Raw genomic sequence first — 21,960 nt, forward strand, 5'->3', positions numbered from 1 at the left:
CAATTAATCTGAACGTATGGGAAAAGCATCCAAAAGGAACAGAAAAGGAAACAATACCTCAGCAGATTTCTCAATTGCAAAAGAAGCTTTAGATGACTTTCCACCAAGATTTTGTCTTTTCTGATTACGAACCCTACCCTTCCCTCTTCGATTACCCACCCCAGGCTTCTGTTCAGATTTATTCATCTGGGACTTCATATTCTCCTCTCCAAGAAGTTCCAGCTTTATACAATCACTTGAAATACCCATAAGCAAGTCTCGTACTTTCCTCAGTATACAGTCTGAAATTGAGTGGACAGAACCCAATGTACTGAAAAATAGCTTATCTTTTTCATACTCATTATGTTTACATTCTAATATCATAGCGGACATCTCCCGAAGCACAAGCAAGCCATTGAAAACGTTGGTGAAGGGAGTACATTTTCCTGAAATTGGAGCTGGGAGGACAGCCAAGCAAAATTCAGCATCCATTCTGAAGTTTGGAAGGACGGTTTTTTGACGTGATGCACTATCATTGTATCTCACTGTTACTTTTTCACCAGATAGCCATATGTCATCCTCCAAGTTGTTTTTTGACCCCTTTAGAATAACTTTTGTCTGCCACTTACAATGTACAAAAGTCAGGACAACCAAAGTGCTAAAAAAAGGATGCTATCAAACAGTTAAAAATTAATTATTGGCATCTAATACAACAATCAGTCATCTCAAGCCAGGTGTATAAGGAAACCAAACTATCAATAGCACGAAGAATAAACTACGTATCAAAGATTTCTGCAGCCAGACCAGCAGAAGTCAAGTTCGAAGGAAGAACCAAAGTCTAGCTCAAACAACTTCTAGCTGCCATAACATACTTCTTTAGATTTGGAATTAAATTGGATACAAGGGAATAGTGCATTTCCGCATTCATTCTAAGACAAAAATCGGACCTAAATAAGAAGATTATGTCGATTCATTGCAAGATTGAATTGATACGTCATTGAATCCTGTGCCAAAATGAATGTAATACAGGAGGCGTCTGTTTGCTTTCATATATCAGATATGACATGAATATATAGTATCAATTAATTTTCAATCGTTGATACATATGTATCCTTGACATACTGAAACGACTACCATATATCAAGAACCGAAATAGCAAACCATAGAACTACATAGTTTCAGATTACATATATGATTGGGAAAAATTAAATTACATTACATATATGCCTCAGTTTCCTCTCCCTAATTTTCAGTCTTTTACTGCTGGTTTAAGAAGATGGTGTTTTCCATTTGTTTTCATGAGTGAATGGGTTTCTTTTTTATGTTTTGTTTTTCCCCAAAGCACCCCTTCACTTAAAGTCCATCCACGTCTCCTTATAATATTATCCAATCTTCTCAAGTTTATTTCAAGTTACCCTTATTTTCTTTACCATTCCCAGTTTAATCTTTGGCCATGGGTTGTGTTTCTAATGGAATTTCAAATTCATTACAGTCATGCCATCCTTTTTTAACCTTGAGATATTTCCCATTCTGCCATTCCTACCCTTTTATCAACCAATAGCCCCATGAAATATTCTGGTCAATTACGGTTCTGCCATTACCCCTTGCTATTGCCTATCATGTACTTGGATGGGTCTATACTGACCCCAATTTGGGTATTTTGACCTAGCATCACCTAGGTTCCACATTAATTGGAGATTTCATGGATTATTTACAGCATTACCATTGGTCTGTATATTTTCCTGGTGCCGAATCACATCTTTGGTATTGACAGTGTTTTTGGCACATTGATATTGGCATGTCACAGTGGTTGGATATTATCTGTTCACGTGTAATGCTATACATGAGGGGGAGATTGCAGATTTTTATCTGCTCAGCTCAATTCATCAAATGAAGATTCTTATCTACTCAAGATTATTCCAGTGAAGATTATTTTTATCAGCTCATAACAGAATGCTAATTAGATTTCTATGACAAGAACATCTACCCTTTTGCATATTTTTTTCCTTTAATATCAATTTTAATATTACTGTTAGTTCCCTGTACCATTCTCCATGCTAGAAATTTCCAGGTACAGCATATTCAAAAACGGGAGGGGGAGAAAATGAAGCAGTTTTTTATTGACAAGTCTGACTTCGACCAATAATTATAAATTTAATTGGAAGAGTCCTACTCATATTATGTCTTTAGAGTCCTACTCAGAGTATGTAATCGTTTCAAATTTAATATAGACTCGCTGGCGATAGCATAAGCCTTCCTCCCCCAATCTGTTTGTCTCTCTCTCTCTTCTTTCTTCTTCTTTGATTCTGGGTCCAAATCTCTACAAAGGTCCTGGAAGAGGATCAGAACAGCAACACCAGTAGAATTTCCCTAATGATTTCATCCCCCAATCATTTTGGAATTCTTAAAATGTCCCATGTTTCTATCTTTTAAAAAAAAAAAATCCAATCTTTTGATTTGATTATTTTCAAACTTTAAAGATTGAAGATTGTCAAGCTTCTTCTCTCTTTATCATTTCTCCTTCTCTATGGTTTGTGGTAGAGTGGAAGTGAGATTTGATTGAACTTGGCTCTCAAATCCATTGACTTAATCATGCCTGTGCTTCAGTTTGAATCAAGTAAAGTACAAAATTTCACTCCATTTCACTTAATTCAACTGTGAGAAAACCATTTCGACGAAAACCTCCAAAGTCTCATTTCGAGTTAAATTTTAGCAAAACTTTTGCCAGAGATCACATCTCCTAGTGGATCCAACTATTATCTACCATTCAAAACAAAGATTCGAAGCTTTTGAAAATGATGGAATCATCGATACCAACTTTTTGGAGTTCCTGAGCTCAAGTTGAGATTGTCTACTGATCACTCATTTTTCTGTTCCAGTTTCATTATTAGAATTTAAGATTATCAAGTGACACAAAATTAGAAGATTAACGTTAGGTCATTTTTTTATTTATCTAATAAGGAGAGCAGAATCATAATAGGCACAAAACAGAACAAGGAAAAGCATGGCCCAAAAACCCAGGATAGGGATCCATGAATATAACATATGCAGTAACCAAAGACCAACATTACAGATCCCCTTTATAATACCTCCACAGGCAGATGAATCTGCAAAAGAAATAGCTAGTTGGCCATCCAATTGAACAAGAGTCTTATACGCCAAGGACATGCCTTTTGCATCAAGTGAAGCATTTCCAATGACAACAGTGCCTTATCCCAACTTAATGGGGTTGGCTACATGGATCCAAGCAAGGGCAAAATAGAGAAAAGGCAGAAGTGCAAGGACGCAAGAGTCAAAAACAATAACAAAGTATAATACAGCTAGATGGGGTCCACTACATGGATCCTAGCCCTCCAATCCGCTCTATTTAAGGCCATACTTGAGACAAGGCCTAATCTGAGCATATCTTTCCTCACAACTTCCCCTATGGTCATCTTTGGCCTGCCCCTTGCTCTTTCAGATCCCTCTATATTCAGCCAAAAGTTAGAAATATGTTTCCAAAACATTGAACTAGAAAACCATGATAAAGTGAAAGAACTTAAGACACTGAAGGTAACAAATGCAGAATCGATCTTGAACCCGTAAAGCCAGCAAGAGATCAATTACGACAAGATCACATATACAGACAAACCAATATTAATAACAAAATTTTCTAACACTTTTCTCTTCCTTTCTTTCTTTTTTTACATATGAAAGAAGACATAAAAGGGAAGGCGAAGGATTGCTGCCAGGCCGCATACAGCCTGCACCCTCTCACGGGGAGGGCAAAATTACCGCCTTGACCCCCTGACCGACACCATGGCCCCTACTCCCATTGGCTCCCGCACTAGTGCAGGGCACACAGAGCCGGGCAGCATTCTTTTTCCCTAAAAGAGATATGACCAAGGCTTCGCCACCTAGCCTGTGGGAATGGGTTCTCCACCAATCCCAACTTATTGTTTCACCGCAATAGTGCTGGAGCTGCATCACCACAGTCAAGGAACAGGGGAAAACCAAATTTCTCAATGACTCAAATCATTGGAGGCAGAAATTTGTAATATGTAAGAGAACAAAGAAACAGGAATTTCCTAATTTCAACGCAAGTTTTATATAGTAAACTGATTACAATAATAAACTGAAATAGCAACTAGACTAAGACCACATGTCTAAAATTTAATGACATACTAAAAATCAGGAGTAACCTATAAATATCCCTAAGTTGGGCCCCACCATAAATCTTCCACACAAGGAGCATATCAGGCTGAAGATAAGCTTCATTAAATGTTGAAATCTATCTTCAAATGGGCCCACAAGTGCTGTCCTCATATAAGAAAATATATCCATGTGTGATAATTCCCTAAAACAGCTCCCACGGTTATGACAGAACCTAAAACATAGAAACTGTGTAATGTCCGTATTGTAAGCCCTATCTTCTCCATAATGGGCCCACAGGGGGATGATTTAAAGTAGATCTAGTTCCTCCATACGCAGGATATAACAGACGGCAGTTTTAGTTTCCTAAAATAGTGGAAACTTGTAGCTGGAGAAAATATCCCTGGAAAAGAAGCCATAAGATACCAACTCGGTCCCACAAATCTTGATTTTCAGGAATCCCAAAATCCCCACACATGAATTCAGATTGAGTCAAAGAACTGGTTCGATAATAAACCAAACTCACTCAAATCAAACCAGCTAAGTCATAGGAAATGTGCATAAAAAGCTATGACTATAACCCTAGAAATAATAGAGTCACTCCAAGGTAATAGAGAATGGAACTCAAAAGTCATTGAATTGTTTCAACTAATACAGGACTGATGGGCCCATGGCAAGTTGCATTTGTTGACTTCAAAACCTAATTTAATGGGGGCTTTAAGGACAAGTTTCATTCCTCCATCCACAATGTTATGATTCTACTTCTAAAACCCAATTTAATGGGACTTTGATGACAAGCTCATTCCTCCATTAATGCAGATAAATCACAAAAGTGGGCTTATTTAGTTGAAATAAACCTTACGATGGGTTGAATACGTGTTAGGCCTAAAATATGGGTAGGAGTTAGGAATATGGAATTTATTAGTCAGGGTCTTAGTGTGTTTTTATTCCGATGAACTGGCTCTTACCAGAATTATATATGGATATTCTAATGAAGAGCAGTCGACTCCCCCCCCCCCTTTTGGTTAACTTCTTTTACTCTTTCAAGAAGGAAGTCGTTTCTGTAATTACGTAGATGACAATAGCTAGCTATATCTACCATGTGCTTAATAAATACAACCCCTCGTACACACTTCAATTGTATTCCACAAGTTCCACTAACAAAAGGGTAAAAATATCTCTTCTGGACAAGGGTCTTAGCATTTATTTTCTTTTTAATTCTGTTACTATGTTTTATATTAACTTGGCTGGATTAGGTAAGATATTAAAATTCCAGCTTATATCTACAATTTCTAGTGGCAGTGCTTTACTCGAATGTGTTACTTCCTATAGCTGGTTGATGGGGTGTTTGTTTTATCCCGTTAAACCGCTGTTTTTTGTTATTTTCATTTGGATATAAGGATATCTAATGCAACACAAGTCCATCGGTTGGGATCCAAAGCAAGCCCATATTTTGGTGCTATTAAACTCCACCGCGCCAGCATGTTTAAGTTCACATTCCGCCCATATAACAGGATATCGACCATCAGCTTAAGGAGATATTTTCCTGTTATATCTACCAGCAGTTTAAGGAGATAATTTCCAGATCTCGAGCGGACCCATGGCCAATGCATGGAGAAGATTGTGGGGATTGTGACAGCTTGCATGCTAATCTATTTTGAGATATTTTTCTTCCTTGTGTGGGGGGTTTAGCATGGTTCGAGGTCTCACTAAAATCTCGGTTTTGGCTTTGGCAAGACAAAACCATAAGCAATATTGGAAAACAACAATATCTCAGCCAAAATCTCAGTTTCGACTCGACTCAGTCAAAGTAATTCACATGATGTTTTTAAGACGAGATTTCTCGCCTTTCTCACTAGATCTCGTCTTTTCTCGCCTATTTCGCCCTGTTGTGAAGGAAAACCCCAAAAAACTTGGTGTTTTGGTGCTTTTCTTGCCAAATCTCACCTCTACAGTAGAGATACTAACTTTTCAACACTTGAACATCAACTCTTGGAGTTCCATTTCTTCTCAAGACCACTTGTAGGTGAAAAAAAAAATCTCAAGAACTATCTTTTCCATATAATCATAATCAATACTTGTTTGTATGTACTAATCATTTGTAAATTGTAATACAATGTACACTAATTAGATATTGTGTGGAATAGCCTAAGTTAGAGCTCACTTACACCATAGACTACCAACATAGGGTCCGAAGTCAAAGTACCATCTGAGGTTTGATTTTTAAAAATCTAATGTTTCCACTATGTTTAGAGGCCTAAAATAGGCTAGATGACAAGTTTCAATGGCTAACATGGCTATAAGGCCACCGAAACCCATCCTCGAGTTTTCTCGAGTTGTCATGTCCAAAAATGCATGGTTTCACCGAGATCTAGTGAGATTTTGGTTATCCTGGGCAAAACCATGGGAGAAACTAAGACCTCGAACCTTGAGCTAAAGTTAGTTTCCAATTTAATTAGATTTGCTTTATGTAATAGGTGGTTTCTACTTCTATGACTCTTTAGTTTGTAAGCTAATTAGATTGGGATTGGATTCAATTTGTAATTAGTTTCTAATTAGGACAAAGGGACTCTTTCCATGCAAGAAAGAAGCCCAATCGATGTAACCGATTAACATTATAAATAAAGTAAAGGCTGTATTCAGCCTAGATTGATATTTTATTAGTAGAAAAAGAAAAGTTTGGCTTTGCAAACATGAGTGCTGTGAGATACAGTCGAGTGGGAGAGATTCCTGAGAGGTGAGAGGCCTACGAGTAGGTGAGATGCCTAGGAGAGAGTGAGAGACTCGATCCAACCCTATCCTCCTTCTTTCTATCTAATTTCTGTTATGTTTGAAGTCAGATTTCACACTATAGTTCCTGTATTCTGTTCTCAGATCTGAATTCTTTTAGTCAATTAGTACCGTTCTAGACTGCCACTTATATTCCAAGTAACTCTTAAGACTTAAGCTGGATCTCCTATTCTGTTATTAGATTTGGCCTATCCACCATGTTAAATTTCAAATTTCAGTCTTGGATCTAGCTTTGGCAGGATGAAGACCATTACAAAATGAACCGACATGATACAGGGAAATCTCAAATGGGAGTCCGGTGAGGAAGAGGAATATCGCCTAACCAAGCTTGATAAAAAAATAATTAAAAAAAAAAAAATTGCACTAAATTACAGTCAAGAGCATACAACTATCAACTTCTATACTGGCTGATACTCAAATCGAAAATAAAATTGTATGTTGCATGTTCTAGATAAATTTTTGAGAAAATGTTTTTTTTTTTTTCCTTCTCACTCTTCTTCGCTCCAAAATTGCAAATAACCTGGCATTCAGCTCACAATATTTGCCGGAATACAAAGTCTTCCCAGTTCCCTTTTATTCCCCAGAAACAGAAAATAATCGTTGAATTGTTGTTGTCACATTGTTGATTTGCATAAGCCAAGCAAAAAATATATCAATATATACTACGATGAGAGGCCAGGTTCCTGAAAAGTACCAGATAGTTGGCCGCTTTGCCTAAAACTACTTGTAATATCTTCTTCCTCACCCCAGTATCCACCCCTACCCACCAGTCCAAGCAACCCATCTTCCTAAAGTAGACATTTGCCGCAACACCTGCAACATTCGTCTTCTCTTTCTCTTTTGCCTTCATTCCTCGCTTCTTCCCGACATTAGAATTCAGCCACGACAACCTCAATGCAACTTCCAACTTGTTTGCCAAAAACGCCTCTATGCTATAATAACCCTTTGCCTTCAACCACGGCAATTCCTCCCAAGCCACGCCCAAAGCATTCTCGTCACCTCTTAGAAACTGCCCATTCGAAATGCTATCCATCACACCGAAGAACTGATCCACATTCGATACAAAATCTTCAGAAAAAGTTATTGAATCGATTACAGAACATTCTTCAATTCTTTCCCCTTCTTGAGAACCGAACATGCGAACCGCACGAGAAATCGACTGTTCCGAGTCATTAGAAGCGATGGTCCTGGCCAATAGACCTGTCGACCTTCGAAAACAGAGGCTTGGAAGACCAGGGCAGTCGCCAGAAGCGAGGTCAGGAAGGATGATGAAGCAGCCATGACCGTATCTCCGGATCTTTTTCTGCATTTGGAGGATGATTTCGGCGAACTTCGCATCTACAATTGTAAGGGATGATTGACGTTGCTGGACTGTGAGTGATGAAAACCAACGGAGAATTAAAGTTCTAGGGTGGGTCACATAAGAAGACGAAGACGTTGATGGGATTGATGAGTGGTACAGAGCGATGTGCGAAGTGAGCGAGTCGATGAGTTGGTTAGAATCCATGGACGGAGTCGGAGTCGAAGTCGGAGGTGGAGACGGAGACGGATTCATCAATTCTATGGTTTCCAACTTGGAATGGGATCGTAATCTATGCTTTGGATGAGTTGCAGAGCCTTACAGTCTCAAGCGCAGTGACCCGAGATTCTGAGATATGGCCGGAGACGGTTACTATCACGTTATAAAGCTGATGTTCGTAACCGTGTAAAGAAACTCCTCGCCAGAGTCGTCAGAGCCGTTGGATTTAAATCTTAGACGTTGATTTACCGATGGATTACAGACAACACTGTAGACCTTTTCGTATATATCGAACATTTAAATCTAGCGGTTTCAGTGGAAGGTCTATGATTATCATATAATAAACTGATCTCTTTTATTAACCCAGAGTCCCCGACCGAATAACCCATCATGACCTAATTTAATTTTTCTGAGATATGGATGAGGTATCCGCACAATATAGTAGACCCCCGTGAGTAGCCGTCATTTTGGAATTTCACTTTCCCTCTTCGGTAGGATGGAAGGACCGTGACACAAAATTAGGTGGGGAAGGATTTTCCTATGCCCTGTCATTAAAGTTGGGTTCAAGTACTTTTTTTTTTTTTTTAATTAATTAAATGTGAGAAAGAAATTTATTCATCTCCCTACAGCCAAACAGCGGGATGTGAAAAGATTTAACCAACCCCACATGTATTGGTTAATTTATGTTTAGTTGTGTGTGCAAGGATTAAAGTATCGGTATCGATCACTGTATCGGTCGGTCAAAATTAAGATACGTATCGAAGGGTATCGTATTGTATCGAAGATACGCTAAGATACGCACATAAATGGATAGGAAACACATTTTATACACTTTTGCATTAAAAAATAGTTAAAAAAAGCTATATATATAACATGTAGAATGCATAAATACTTAAGTAGAGGGTATCGTATTGATAGACAAATATATTTAGTTGAAAATGTTCAAAATGATGAGGTTTGAGTTTCTTACAGTTTTTTCTTTCCTCATTGCCATTGTCACTGTGATGAGTGCCGTGAAGAGTGTCGTGGTGGTTCAAATCCTTGGCTAGGACTTTCTTCTTCAATAGGAGCAACTACGATGATATTCTGCACTTGTCGAATATAGGCACAATATTTACCCCAATCGAAATATTTATGGTAGTGGGTCTCCCATTCATTGTAGAAAAATTAAATTTTTTTTATAGAAGTTGTAGATTAAATGTTTTTAAAGAACATATAAAAAATCAACAAAGTGTGGACCAATATATTTGAGTAGATCTGAGAAATAAAAAAAAAAATTGAAACCCTCACTTTTTTGGGGGAAAAATGTGGGTTTAATTTGAAATCATGTATTTAGTAATTATAAGTTATAACATTATTTTTAAGAGTTAAATGAACTAAATTTTCTAAAAAAAAATAAATTTTGGGGATTTTTCTTTCTTTCTTTTTTTTTCAAATTAATTTCGGAATAAAAACATTAAAAAAATAGATTTTTTTGAGAAAAATAAAAAATTTTCATGGAAGTTGTAGAACACTTGTTTTTACATAACATATAAAAAATCTAGAAAACTGTTGGTTAGACTGTGAAGTGTTTTTTCAAACAACAAAAAATTCACACTTAAGTAGCCGTATTGTACTGTATGATACTACACGATACCTTCGATACTTACCGATACGGTACCGATACCTTCGGGAATTTTTAGATTTTCAAAAGTTCGTATCGTACGTATCGGTACCGATACGGTACGGCACGATACGATACGTACGATACGCCGATACACAAAAAGAGGGCCAAAATTCTCCGTAGCGTATCGGTATGTATCGTGCCGATGCCTACCGATACGGATACGACACGATACCCACCGATACTTAAAACCATGCATATAAGTAAATTGGGTGTTCACATGGTTTAAAGTATATTTGATACGATACGATACCCCTCTGATACATCTCTTAAATTTAATTGACCGATACGACGACCCATACTAATACTTTAATCTTTCATCTTTAACATATCTTAGCGTATCTCCGATACGATATGATACTCTCCGATATGTATCTTAAATTTAGCCAACCGATACGACGACTGATATCGATACTTTAATTATTGGGTGTTAGTAAAGAGAATTTACTTATTCCCATAGTTTTTAAGGCGATGCCTTGGCGCTGATGCGGTCTAGAGATGGTAAGGCAATGCTCCGCCTTACGTGAAGTGGCGCGTTATGGGTTTTTTTTTTTTTAAACACATTTTAAAATTACTTGATGAAGATTCCAAATATAGATTTTTTATTGGTAGGTGTATGATTTTATTAACACTTGAGATGTATAGGATCAGCTTTACTCCACCAAAAATAACCAAAACAAACAAAACAAAAACAAGATTCACAAACAGGGTTTGGATTTTGTCAAGGGTTTTAAGAAAGGGCTTTGAGAAGGAATCAAGGAACAAGGAAGAACCACTGATCTAGGCGACCATTTTGCTCCGGCGGTGGTGAGCTTCATTCTTCTTTGACAGGAGTAGAAATATAGTGGATGACCTTAGGGCTTAGGCACTCATTTTGGCATCATAGAGGTAAGTATAATAAATACTTGTATTTTTTATGTCTTCTTTTCTTTATATTTATAATTTTGTTTTATAATTGTGTATTTATATTATACATTAATATGATTGATGATTGATGATTGATGATGATGAACTTAGTTTATTCACTTTATTGATTTGTTTTCTTGATGAATATCTTATATTGGTATGAATATGAACCTTTAATATTTATTTAACATATGAGTAATAGGATTCAACTAGGATTTAAGCCAAATAGATTGGTTTTATAAAAAAAATTACATAGGAACTTTTTAATCGACAAGGTGACGCTTTATGCCCGCCTTATCACTAAGGCCCTCCGAAAGACCCTCAAACGCCTCTGTTGCCTTACCGCCTTAAAAACTATGCTTCTTCCCCCTCTATACTCTTCTCTTCTCTTCTCTTCTTTACTTCCATTGTTGCTGTAGCGTACTACAATTGCTACTCTGTCTCTTTGCTGTCCTGAGATTATTCCAATTTCTGCTATTGGTTCCTAGTTTTGGAAAGTCCTATCTCAAGTAGAGTATTTCTGTAGCTTTGAATCAAAGTGTTGGATTGACTTCAGGTTTTGCTATTATATTCTTTTACCTGAATAGAGTACTTGACCAGTTTTGGGACTACATTTGAGTCTTTGTCAAGTTATTTGAATTTCTTTGAATCTGGTCCTTTGTTTTCTTCATTGCAATTCAGGTTTTCAAATGAGTTTTTGAAACTAATCTCTTAGGCTCTAGAAATCCATCAGTGTCATTCTATTCTGTTCAAACTGGATTGCTGTGGGGTATCAATTACAGGGAGGAATGTGTTACCATTGCCAGTTAGTTGTGCTGTCTGTTTTATTACCGTGATAGTTATATAGTGGTTGTTCTTACTTGTTTCTAAGTATTTTGAATCCTGAGGTTTGTCTTTTGTGTTAAAAAGATTCTTTGAAGGAGGCCCCCTTTTGTTTTTCCTTTGAAAGAGAGAAGTAGCAGTAATATTTGAGGACAAGCTCACTTATTGTAGTTTGGTATTTCAAATTGTGCTTGATTATCTATGATTTGTTCCACCATTTCAGATGAGTCAATGGAATTAAATTTCATGATATTTTCTGATCAATTGGCTAACTTCCTTGTATGGTTAGTAGCTCGTTTCCATTGGATTGCTTGTGGCTTTCTTGGTTGCCGAATTGTTTTCTGGAGTAGCCTTTATTCTCAGCATAACTGTCAAGGCGATTATGCAACCCAAGGCGTTGGAGGAGCACCCCCCTGTCGCCCTAGGTGTGGATTAGTGAATATATGCATTATGCAGTGCTAATTTTGTTTTATGTAATTATGTTTATATACAGCATAAAAGCCATATCAATGCAGTATGATATAATTATGATAGTAATAGCTTAATATGAGAAAACCAACAGATAATAAACAAAGCATAAGATATAATATAGGCATATTCATCAAAAAACAAAGCAATAAACATAAATCAACATAAACTTGTGAAGTGTCAACAAGGCGTGTTGTCACCTTGGACCCAAGAAAGATCTTGGACACCTAGGCGGCACCTTGACAACAATGATTTTCTCAGATTATATAAACTCTGTGCGTCTTTAATTAAAAACTCCTGGGAGGCTAGGAGTGAACATACATTGCTCTGATCCCAAATGCAGGACTGTCCCCTCAGCCACATGGGAGGAGCAGTTCTGCAGTATTTTCCTAAAGGAAACTGCATGGTTTGGAGTAGAGTAATGCATGGAGAATTTGAATTTTGAAGGGGGAAAAGAAGTGGGATGGGCATATGGCCTGAGAAACTGCTGCGGGCATTTTGGTAAGATGAAAAAATAATACTCAACATCCCTTGTACACACACAGATAACTTAGCCCAGGATTAATCACTTTTACCAGATTAAACTTAACATAACAGCTAAAACAAATTTATCAAAAAACATAAGAGCTAAAATAAATCATTGTACTTCATTTAATCAATGGTTCTTTTCATATATTGAGTACATGGATGAAGCCGGCAATCCTAAACCTTTACCCTGTTTTTTTAGGGCAGGTTTTTTTTTTTTCGTGTCTGTTCTAGGGTGTCAGGAGGAATGAGATAGCATTTCTTTGAGATATATTACAGTGGCTTTGTTGCTGCTGGTCCTCTCTCTTTCTTTCTCTCTCTCTTTGGTTACTTAATTTTTGAGCTTGTATTAGTCAGACATTGTTTTCTTGTTGAAAGATTCGTAACCTTTTTTCCTTTTCAACATGAATTTGCAAGCATCCTGCTTTACATTTTTTTCTTGCTACGTTTGAATGTTGATCTTACTACTAAATGATGCATTACCTTTTCTTTTTTGGGTGAGGGTGGGTTTCCTACAGAAGCAATTTACTCATATTTTCACATGCTTGTTATTAATTTCAGATGAAGGATGTTGCGACAGAGAACTTTCAGCGGATCTGTGAAGCCTATGAAATTTTAACAGATGAGCATAAAAGGCAAATATATGATATCTATGGTATGGAAGGATTAACTTCAGGCTTAGAGCTTGGTCCAAAGTTAAATAAAGCAGAAGAGATAAAGGAAGCTTTTGAAAGGTTTCGGCGGCAGAAGGAAGAGGAAAAGGTTTATCCTCATATTAGGCCTTCTGGTTCAATTGTTGCATCTTTGTCTTTGCCACAGTTTCTAAGAGGTGGTGGCATCATGAGAGGGTATGCATCTCATCTTTAAGATCATTCTTTTTTCTGTTTAGCAATCCATCTTAAATTGATTCCATATAAATCTTTTAGATTCCTTTGGTGCCTGAATGAGTGCATTGCTGCTGCTTTTGATCTTTGAAATTTGAAAAGGGGGAGGGGGTGGAACGTCTCTAGTTTTACTTTTCTGATTATTTTCTCCAATCTAACTCTATTTCTATTTCCAATTTTTTTGGCTTCTGCTAGATATTAAAAAAAAAAAAAGAAAAGAGAAGAAAAGAAAAAAAGAAGCAAACTAGTGTGTCATTAAAATCTAGATTTTCTGATTAGAGATGATTAATTGTTTTCTATATAAGAAAACCATTTTGTTTAAAGCAAGAAGAAACCAAAAAGCAAGTGCAGCTCTTTCCCTGGAGTGGGGGAGGAAAAGGGCTTGTTGCTTGATCTGCATTGTGTACTCTGCTACTCATTCCACTAGACATCATTATAACCTTTATACCAGTTCTTGTTGGATCTTGATCACCCTACAAGCTTCAATTTAGTTTTTGAAGTTATTTATCCTTATTTAGTCCAGAAAAGTTTGTTAACTCCTACCTAGGTGTTGGTGTTGAGCCCTTGGACCCATTGTTTTGATAAATTTTGTATCTCATAGGATGGCTTAAAGCCTTAAAATGAACTTGTAGCTGATCGCTGCTGCTCTGGTCTGGTTCTCTTTTTTGGATTTTTTCTATGCTGCTGAATGGGAGTTGGCAGAGAATCCTTGGACCTATACTCTGATGTAGTTTGATTCTTATCAGATGGCTAGGGTTATTGATTAGCATTAAATATGCTCCATGCTTGTTACTTTATGATACGGAATATGCAGTTGGTCTATATATCAAGATTTCTGTTTCATCTGGTCACTGAAGTTTAATTTAATGCTTAACTGTCAGAATGGAAATGTCTAGCGAAGTTCAATCTCAGATATCCAAGCGCAATACTATTGCTGTTCGTGGCAACATGACAGTTTATGGAAATTCTGGTGGTGGAGCTGCTAATGTTGTGTTGAGGCATCATATTTCTACAGTTGCTTCCATAGAGTTCATGGCTTCAGCTGGTTTAAGGTCACTTATTGTGGTACAGATGTCGCGGTAGGGCAATTGCTTTTGTAAGTTACCTCATTTTTCTAGCATGTCGTGCTCATCATTGATTCACGGTCATTATCATGATGTTCCTATTCATTGTTTCCCAGCCATCTGTCCCCCCACTCAACAGCATCAGGTGGAATAGCAATATCTTTGAGCGATGGTTCAATTAATCTTACAAATACCTGGACTCGGCAACTCTCTGAGACATCAAATGGAAATGTATGCCTCTTCAATTACGTCTTTTCTGTTTGTTTTGTTTGGAAATGGGAGTTAGGTTCATTAAACCATATAAATAAGATTGATTTAAAATTGTATTCCCCGTCCAACAGAACAGTGAAAAGAAGCATATCCAAAAGGATTACTAGATCTACAACATTTTTGGCTCTTCCTGTAGGATGAATAATCTGGTTAACCTAAAAGTAGGTTCCGATGCAAACCACAGGTAAGGATTGCAGGACAAAACCTTAGGACCATAGTAGTGAGATTTTTAATAACTCGAGATGGAGTAGTCTAATGGCATTGAAAATGTGGCCGAGTAACACACTGACACTATAGAGGATAAGAATATTCCTTCAAAGTTTGGCCAAGATCCAACCGATGAATCTGGAGATATGGCAGTGATGAGAAAATAGAGACTTCCATAGAACAGAATTAGTAACTAACAAGAAATAGTTACTAGGCTCAGAATTTAGAAGTTGATCAAAATAGAAACATTCCAGAAGTGGAAACTGAGTTTAGGAGCCTGCAGAACAGTTTAACAAATTAGAAACTTAGAAATCCCAATTAGCAAATGAAAAGAGAACCTGTAACTCGAGATCAGCAGGGCTGATTGGTCTCAAGTTCAGGTCGAGTATGGATACTGTAAAGGAGAACAAAGCCTCAAAAGTTACCCCAATCAAGTGGCTGGATCTGCTGTTATGATAGGGGTTTTCTGAACTAAGAAATCAAAGAAATGGGGCATTGTGGGATTTAGCTTAACATAGATGAAATCAAATCAGAACAGGAGTTGCTGTTTAGATGATCCGTAGTAGTGTAACCTAAGTTTCAGATTCAAAACACAGCAGGAAACTCATTAGAATCCGTAGGGGACTTACTGATTTGCATGAAAATAAAAGAGAAACGAGAATAGAAGGAAAGAGAGAGAGGGGCATATGACCTTGGCATCACCACCAAGGCCTACAGATGGCTTCACCACCATTCTCAACTTGTTGAATTACCACAGTAGGGCTGGAACTGCATCACCACAGTCCAAGGAACAACATCACCCCCGTATCATAGAGGCAATAGCCAAGCTTCTCAATAACTCACATCGTTCGGGTAGTATGATCTCCTACTCTTTATAGAATAGAAAACCCCATGTACGGTAGGGACTGTAGGAAGAATCCTTTACAACTTTTTTGGGTCGATAAAGAATTAATTACCACAAGGGAAAAGATACAAGGGCCCCTAATATGGGGAAGAGAAAAAACAAAAGAACTCAAGCAAACTAAGCCAAACAAAGCAGCTCCTTCCCTTCAAGAGGGAGGGACAATGGTATGCAAAAGAGAAGGAGCCAAACCCCAGGAGACAACGATTACCCTGTTCGTCGGGGAAGTCCTTACATTAAGATGGGTTAACAAGGAGAATTTAGAGCTAACATCAAAGTAGATGGAATTCCAAAGTTTACAAAGGATCTAGAGTTGGAGGTCCATCTTCGGAGGTTGTGCTCCGTCCAAATATGATTGATGGCAGCATGAAAGACAGGCTTTTCAGTATCACATATAGATTCCCGGCATAAGATGGACCTATCTCAAGGGAGAGTATTCTTCTACTACTTGGCCAACATTTGCTCAAGATTCTTTTCCAAACTGTAGTGGAGAAAGGGCAAGAGAAAAAAGGTGATCAACATCTTCCACACCATTCCAACATAATCCTTTACAACTGAAGTCTTCTTCAAAATGGAAACTACTCTAGAATTTTAATTTAATAGAATCTAGGGACTGGAATGTAGGACACTTGTCCACCCTTCTACTATAAAAAAAGTAAACTTTTCTAGTATTATTAATTTGATCTGGAAGCGTGTGACTAAGAAAAGAAGTAGATAGGTTGATTGGGTATAATGGGGCCTCCTTCGCTTTGATTCTATTTGGACTGTGCCTGCTCTATCTGATGTATCTCGAGTATGGTGCAAGATTTTGTCCCTTTTGTCTTTTTCTCTTTTGGCTATCCCCACTCAAATTTTTTATGGTGCCTCCACCTCCCTATGGCTTGATCAGTCGTACCCAATGGGTGTTCTTCACTCTATCAGTGCTAGAGCCATATACAGTTCGGGATTTTTAACCATTTTATGGTCCTTGGTATCGTTAGCCTTGGTGATTGGACCCCTCTTGCCTTATCCTCTCCTCTGCTCCATTAGTGTGTGGAATGCCTTGCCAGTTGCCATTCATAGGCAGAAGGCATCAATGAAAAGGTGATAATATTACGTGGACCCTTGTCTCTTCAGGCCTTTTCTGCTTTAAAGCGGCTTGGGATTTCATCTGGTCGCGAGGCCCTTTATTTCTTTGGTGTAAGCTAGTCTGGTTCAAATTCCACATGCATTGCCTTCGAGGTTTGAGAAGATGGAATCAGGTTCGAGATTGGTCAAGGCCATTGTTGATACCCATACGATCCAGATCTGAATTGGACAAAAATACCCCCAAGATCAATTAAAAAAATGTTTCTTTTATTATTTTACCCTTTGTCTGTACTAATCCACTGATATGGTATCAGTCAAGAATCGGGGTTAGTCAAGGTCGATACCAATATGTCTGATTGATCAGGTTGATCCGATCCGATTCCTCAGACCATGCTCATTATAGCTTTATGATCTAGCGTGCTCCCTCCAACTGGCTCCCAACGTAGTCCTTACTCATCCATCTTCAAATCTCTGTCTAACCCTCGTGCTACCTCTGCTAGGAATTTGTGGAAGATATATAGATCACATATTTTTTTCTTGCCCCCTCTCTTTTTCTATTTGGAAAGGGGTCCTTGCAAAATGTTGGACTAGAAGTCGGAGGATTTTCCCCTTCCAGAGGGAATGGATTTGGGTGAATATGTTTTTGTCGGTACTACCATCCGTGATGTTGTTAAGAAGTTTGCCTTCAGTGCCGCTGTCAACCAAATTTGGATGGAGTGTAATTTCAGGAAATGGACCTCCAAATCTAGATCTTTTCGTCAGATTCACACTCCAGGAAATGGACCTCCAAATCTAGATCTTTTTGTCAAGTTCAGGACTCCATTTCATTTGACATTAAAGACAAGTTATCTTGTGTTTCCTTTTCTTGTATTGAATCCCCAAGGAACAAGCACATTATTGTGACATTGTTGTTTCCTAGGGTCTTTCTCCCTCCTTTCGGTCTCCTCTTTTCCTGAGGGTTGATGCTGCTTTGTTTTGTATGTCTTTTCCCCCTTTTTGGGGGCTGCTGTATTCTGTTTTCTCTTTGGTAACAGATTGTTTATTTACTGAAAAAAAAAAAAAAACACTATTACTACAAAGAATACAAATTACTAAAATAGAATCTAACACTAGTTCCGTGTAGGGCTTAAATCTCTAATATTTTGGTTTATATAATTGGCCCATTACAATAGTAAACCCAAAAACTAAGCCATGGCCCATATAACCCATTGGACACACAAAATTAAATATATTGGTCCATTCTTGGTCCAGTCCAATGCCCTGGTTTTCTGCTGGCTGCCTTGTTCTTTTGAACTGCATCATTGAAGATCCAATTCTCTTGCAGTTGCACACTATCTATGTTCCTAAATTCTTTATAACACACCATTCCATGATCAGGTAGTCCATTCCCTTTCTTCTAAATCATCCCATCGTATAGTTATACAAACAATGTGCTCTGCTCACAATAGATTGTCCTAACACTCTATGCACTGCTTTATTTGGACCATAAAGATTGGATTTGTGGCACTAAAATGCATCTCTTTGGTTTTCAGGTTCATCCAGTCCTTCCTAATTGAAATATCAAAATCATCATAAATATTTTCTGTAGACTGACGCAAGGGCACTTGGTGATCCATTTTGTGGCGACCATGTATACCCTCCATTTGACACAACTCATATTTCATGAATTATTCCATCATACACTTATGAACTTCAAATTGCTGTACTAATGGTAAATCCAATTGCTGTAGTGGCTCTAGGGTGATTGGACTGATACGATCGGGTTTGGAAACCTAAACCAAAATGAATCCGGGCAAATTGGGTTTTAGACCACGAAGTTATGGTAGGGTTATTTGGGTTTATTTTGGAATTTTTTTTCTTTTATTTTATCATGTCTTACTTTGGGTAGGCTATGTAGTAGGTAGAGTTCAACTTTATTTTAGTCTTGGTATTAGATTAAGAAGTTTAGGGGACATTGCTTGGAGCAATGGCAAAGGGCTCTTTCCGCCTGCGCAGTAGTGCAGGTTCGAGTCCTGGGAAGCTGTCTACCTATATACCCTCCCAGAACCCTGCTTAAGGGCGGGAAGCCTTTGTGCACTAGGTAACGGTCTTTTTTATTAGATTAAGAAGTTTCTTTTTTTCTTCTTTATTTATGAAAGATTGTGCCCATCGTTGGTTAGATTTGAATAAATAAATAATAATAATAATTTATTTATTTATTTTCGTTTGTTGCTGCCAAGAGCTGTGAATGTGTGACTGCTATCCCTCTTCTTCTGATCTTGTTTCTGGTATCGTCCACCTTCTTCCTCCTCTTCATTCTTGTTCTTTCCCCATCCCTTTCGTTGTTCGCCCGTATTTCCCCTCTTCCTTTGTTGCTGCTGGACCTATAAAGGTCTGAGAGAGATCTCATTGATCTCCCTCACCTCCTTTTGTTGTTGATATTGTGGGTGGGGACCCCTACCCTAGGTGATTTAAGCGCCATAATCTTCCAAACCATATAAAGCTCCTTACTGTGAGTTTCATGGCAAGATTCAAGTCTGGTTTCTAGACCACCGCCCAGAGTTGTGTCAGTTGTTGATCATCAACACACCACCTGACTATTGGATCTGATGTTAAGTGCTTCAAGAGCCCTAGGCATTATGAATCAGTGCCTGAAATCTCAGGTCAAACAGACCAAAGGTGAGGGAGCTGCATCACTCGAAACCAGCAGAGGTTTCTCCTGGTCTATGGTTTCCCTATGGTTTCCCTTTATGATAATTTCCTTGATTATTCCTTTTTTCTTTGGTTATTCTTCTTTATTCTCATAACTGGTTTCATTCCAAGTGTACCCCTAGTCTTTAAAGATTAATTAACTTCATATCCCCCTCCCCTATTTAACTACCAATCTGCCAGTAATCAAGTGAACCACGATATGGACTCTGCTGAATCACGATGGACTCAACCTACTTCTATCGTGGTCAAGTCAGCTATGCTTTATTTATAATCTCAGCCAAGGATTAAAGTATCGGTGTCGGTCGTTGTATTGATCGGCTAAAATTAAGATATGTATCGGAGGGTATCGTATTGGATTGAAATGCTAAGATACGCTAAAGATACACACATAGTTGGATATGAAACACTTTTTTGTACATTTTTGCATAAAAAAGTAGTTAAAAAAAGCTATATATAACATGTATTATGCATAAACACTAAATTGGGAGTATCGCACTAAGAATAAAGGTTTGTAGTTGTTTATGGGTGTAAAATCTTAGTTTCTAACCTTGATTTTCACTTTAGTTAGAGAGAAAAATGAATGGCAGCAACTTTGGAACAAAACCCCTCTCAAAAAATTGTGTTTTGCTGAAAAATTACCCATATTGGCAATTATATGAGTGTAGTACACCGTGTCGGTATGTATCGATCGATATGTGCGGATATATATATATATATATATTTTAACTCGAATATTATCTGGGACTCGGGGAAGCCCCTAAAATTTTATTAAATAAGAGAAACAAAATAATTAAGACAAAGGGGGGGCCATAACCCGCCTTGCCCTAACCCATGGATACAAATCATTTTGACACTCGCAAAACCCAAAAGAAAAACCTACAAAAGAGGAAAGATTACATTCTAAATATTGGTAATCTCGCTTTATCCTCCAGAATGATATAACTAATATTAGATGGGAGAGAATTATCACTATGAAAAATCGAATTTATAGTAGATTCACATGCAAATTTAGCTAACCAATTCGCTGCGCGATTGCTTTCCAGAAATGAAAAGGAGATATAAGCTCTCAAGGAATCGCAGAGGTTGATTACTTCCTGAAACCAATATTAGCAGTTCCACAAGGTACATGATCTTTGAGAGATAAGTTTCACAATCAGGGAGGAGTCAAAATTAATATAAAATTCAGAGAGGCCAAAATCCTTACACAATACCAAGCCATCTCTAAGGGCTCTCATCCCTGCCATTGAATTTGTACACACCCCATAAAAATTGGAAAAAGCTGCCAGAACATTCCTGTTGTTTCTAATAATACCTCCCCCACCACTAATACCCGGATTCCCCTTGCTTGCACCATCCACATTCAGTTTAACAGAATTAAAAAGAGGGCACCAATAAATAGGAATTGGAGCTTTAACCTACTAATTGGTGGGTTTAATTTAAAGACCTGCAAGATAAGATTATCTCTCAAAGAAAGGGATTAAGAAAAATTAGTAGAGTAACTGATTTCAAGAATCCAATCTTTGATTTTCTCAATTATGGTAGTTGCAGCACGGGAGCCTTCACTATGTCTTCTGTTATTTCTTTCCCGCCATAACTCCCAAAAAATAGATGATGGTAATAGACCAGTGATATATTCACAAATACCTTTGACATTGGCAAGGGATTGCCAATAAAGAATTCTAGTACTGAGATCCTGAGTTGGAATAACATTAATGTCCATTGTTCTTCCAAAGAACTCCAAAACCTTAGAAGCAGTTGTACCCACCAATAAAGTGTGGGTTGCTATTTCCCGCCAAGGATCTTTGCAACAAAAGCATTCGGAAGCTACTGGAATACCAACACTCATTAAAGCGTCATTTGTTGGAATTTTCCCATTAAAGATTCGCCATATAAAGAAACCCACTTTTGGAGGGATCGATTTATTCCATAACCATTTAGAGTAAGGAACTGAAAGGTAGTGTGATCGGATCATTCCATGCCGACTTGGTTGAGAAAAAAACCATTGCTCATCGGAGTCCACATGATGCAGTTGGGCAATGAATTTAGAAATATCTTTTATTCACTTTCCTTTT

The 21,960-nt window shown here is 37.7% G+C and overlaps 2 protein-coding genes across 9 annotated transcripts in view; one reads left to right on the plus strand and one right to left on the minus strand.

Annotated features, from left to right (window-relative positions):
- LOC122080793 overlaps window positions 1–8,644 on the minus strand; it is a 45,700-nt gene extending 37,056 nt beyond the window's left edge. For 2 of the 7 annotated variants that reach the window (XM_042647648.1, XM_042647649.1), the window contains exons 1-2: window positions 7,595–8,642; window positions 58–597 (exon numbers count right to left, since the gene is read on the minus strand). In XM_042647648.1, the coding sequence (XP_042503582.1) occupies window positions 58–597; window positions 7,595–8,455 (1,401 nt within the window). In that variant the 5' untranslated portion in view covers window positions 8,456–8,642. Of the gene's footprint in view, window positions 1–57; window positions 598–7,594 lie in introns of all 7 variants that reach the window. The other 5 variants (XM_042647645.1, XM_042647644.1, XM_042647646.1 and 2 more) reach the window with 5 other exon arrangements.
- A 4,339-nt stretch (window positions 8,645–12,983) lies between these two features.
- Window positions 12,984–18,984, plus strand: LOC122080794 (chaperone protein dnaJ 13-like). Of its 2 annotated transcripts, XM_042647652.1 has the most exons (5): window positions 12,984–13,099; window positions 13,365–13,651; window positions 14,569–14,766; window positions 14,868–14,982; window positions 18,730–18,984. In XM_042647652.1, exons 2-5 carry the CDS (start codon window positions 13,365–13,367, stop codon window positions 18,751–18,753), a joined length of 624 nt encoding a protein of 207 aa, XP_042503586.1. In that variant the 5' UTR covers window positions 12,984–13,099; the 3' UTR covers window positions 18,754–18,984. The 2 variants fall into 2 exon arrangements, with proteins under 2 accessions (XP_042503586.1, XP_042503585.1); XM_042647651.1 differs by lacking the exon at window positions 12,984–13,099 and having other exon boundaries at window positions 13,135–13,651.
- The last annotated feature ends 2,976 nt before the right edge of the window (window positions 18,985–21,960 follow it).

The sequence above is a fragment of the Macadamia integrifolia genome, chromosome 6 (genome assembly GCF_013358625.1).
Source record: "Macadamia integrifolia cultivar HAES 741 chromosome 6, SCU_Mint_v3, whole genome shotgun sequence".
In the NCBI taxonomy this organism is placed as follows: domain Eukaryota; kingdom Viridiplantae; phylum Streptophyta; class Magnoliopsida; order Proteales; family Proteaceae; genus Macadamia; species Macadamia integrifolia.

Excerpts from the sequence above, each read along its gene's own strand:
- LOC122080794 (XM_042647652.1), top strand. The coding sequence starts at position 13,365 with ATGAAGGATGTTGCGACAGAGAACTTTCAGCGGATCTGTGAAGCCTAT. Across the intron at positions 14,767-14,867 it reads ATTGTGGTACAGATGTCGCG|CCATCTGTCCCCCCACTCAA; the intron begins GTAGGGCAATTG and ends ATTGTTTCCCAG. Across the intron at positions 14,983-18,729 it reads CTGAGACATCAAATGGAAAT|GTTCATCCAGTCCTTCCTAA; the intron begins GTATGCCTCTTC and ends TTTGGTTTTCAG.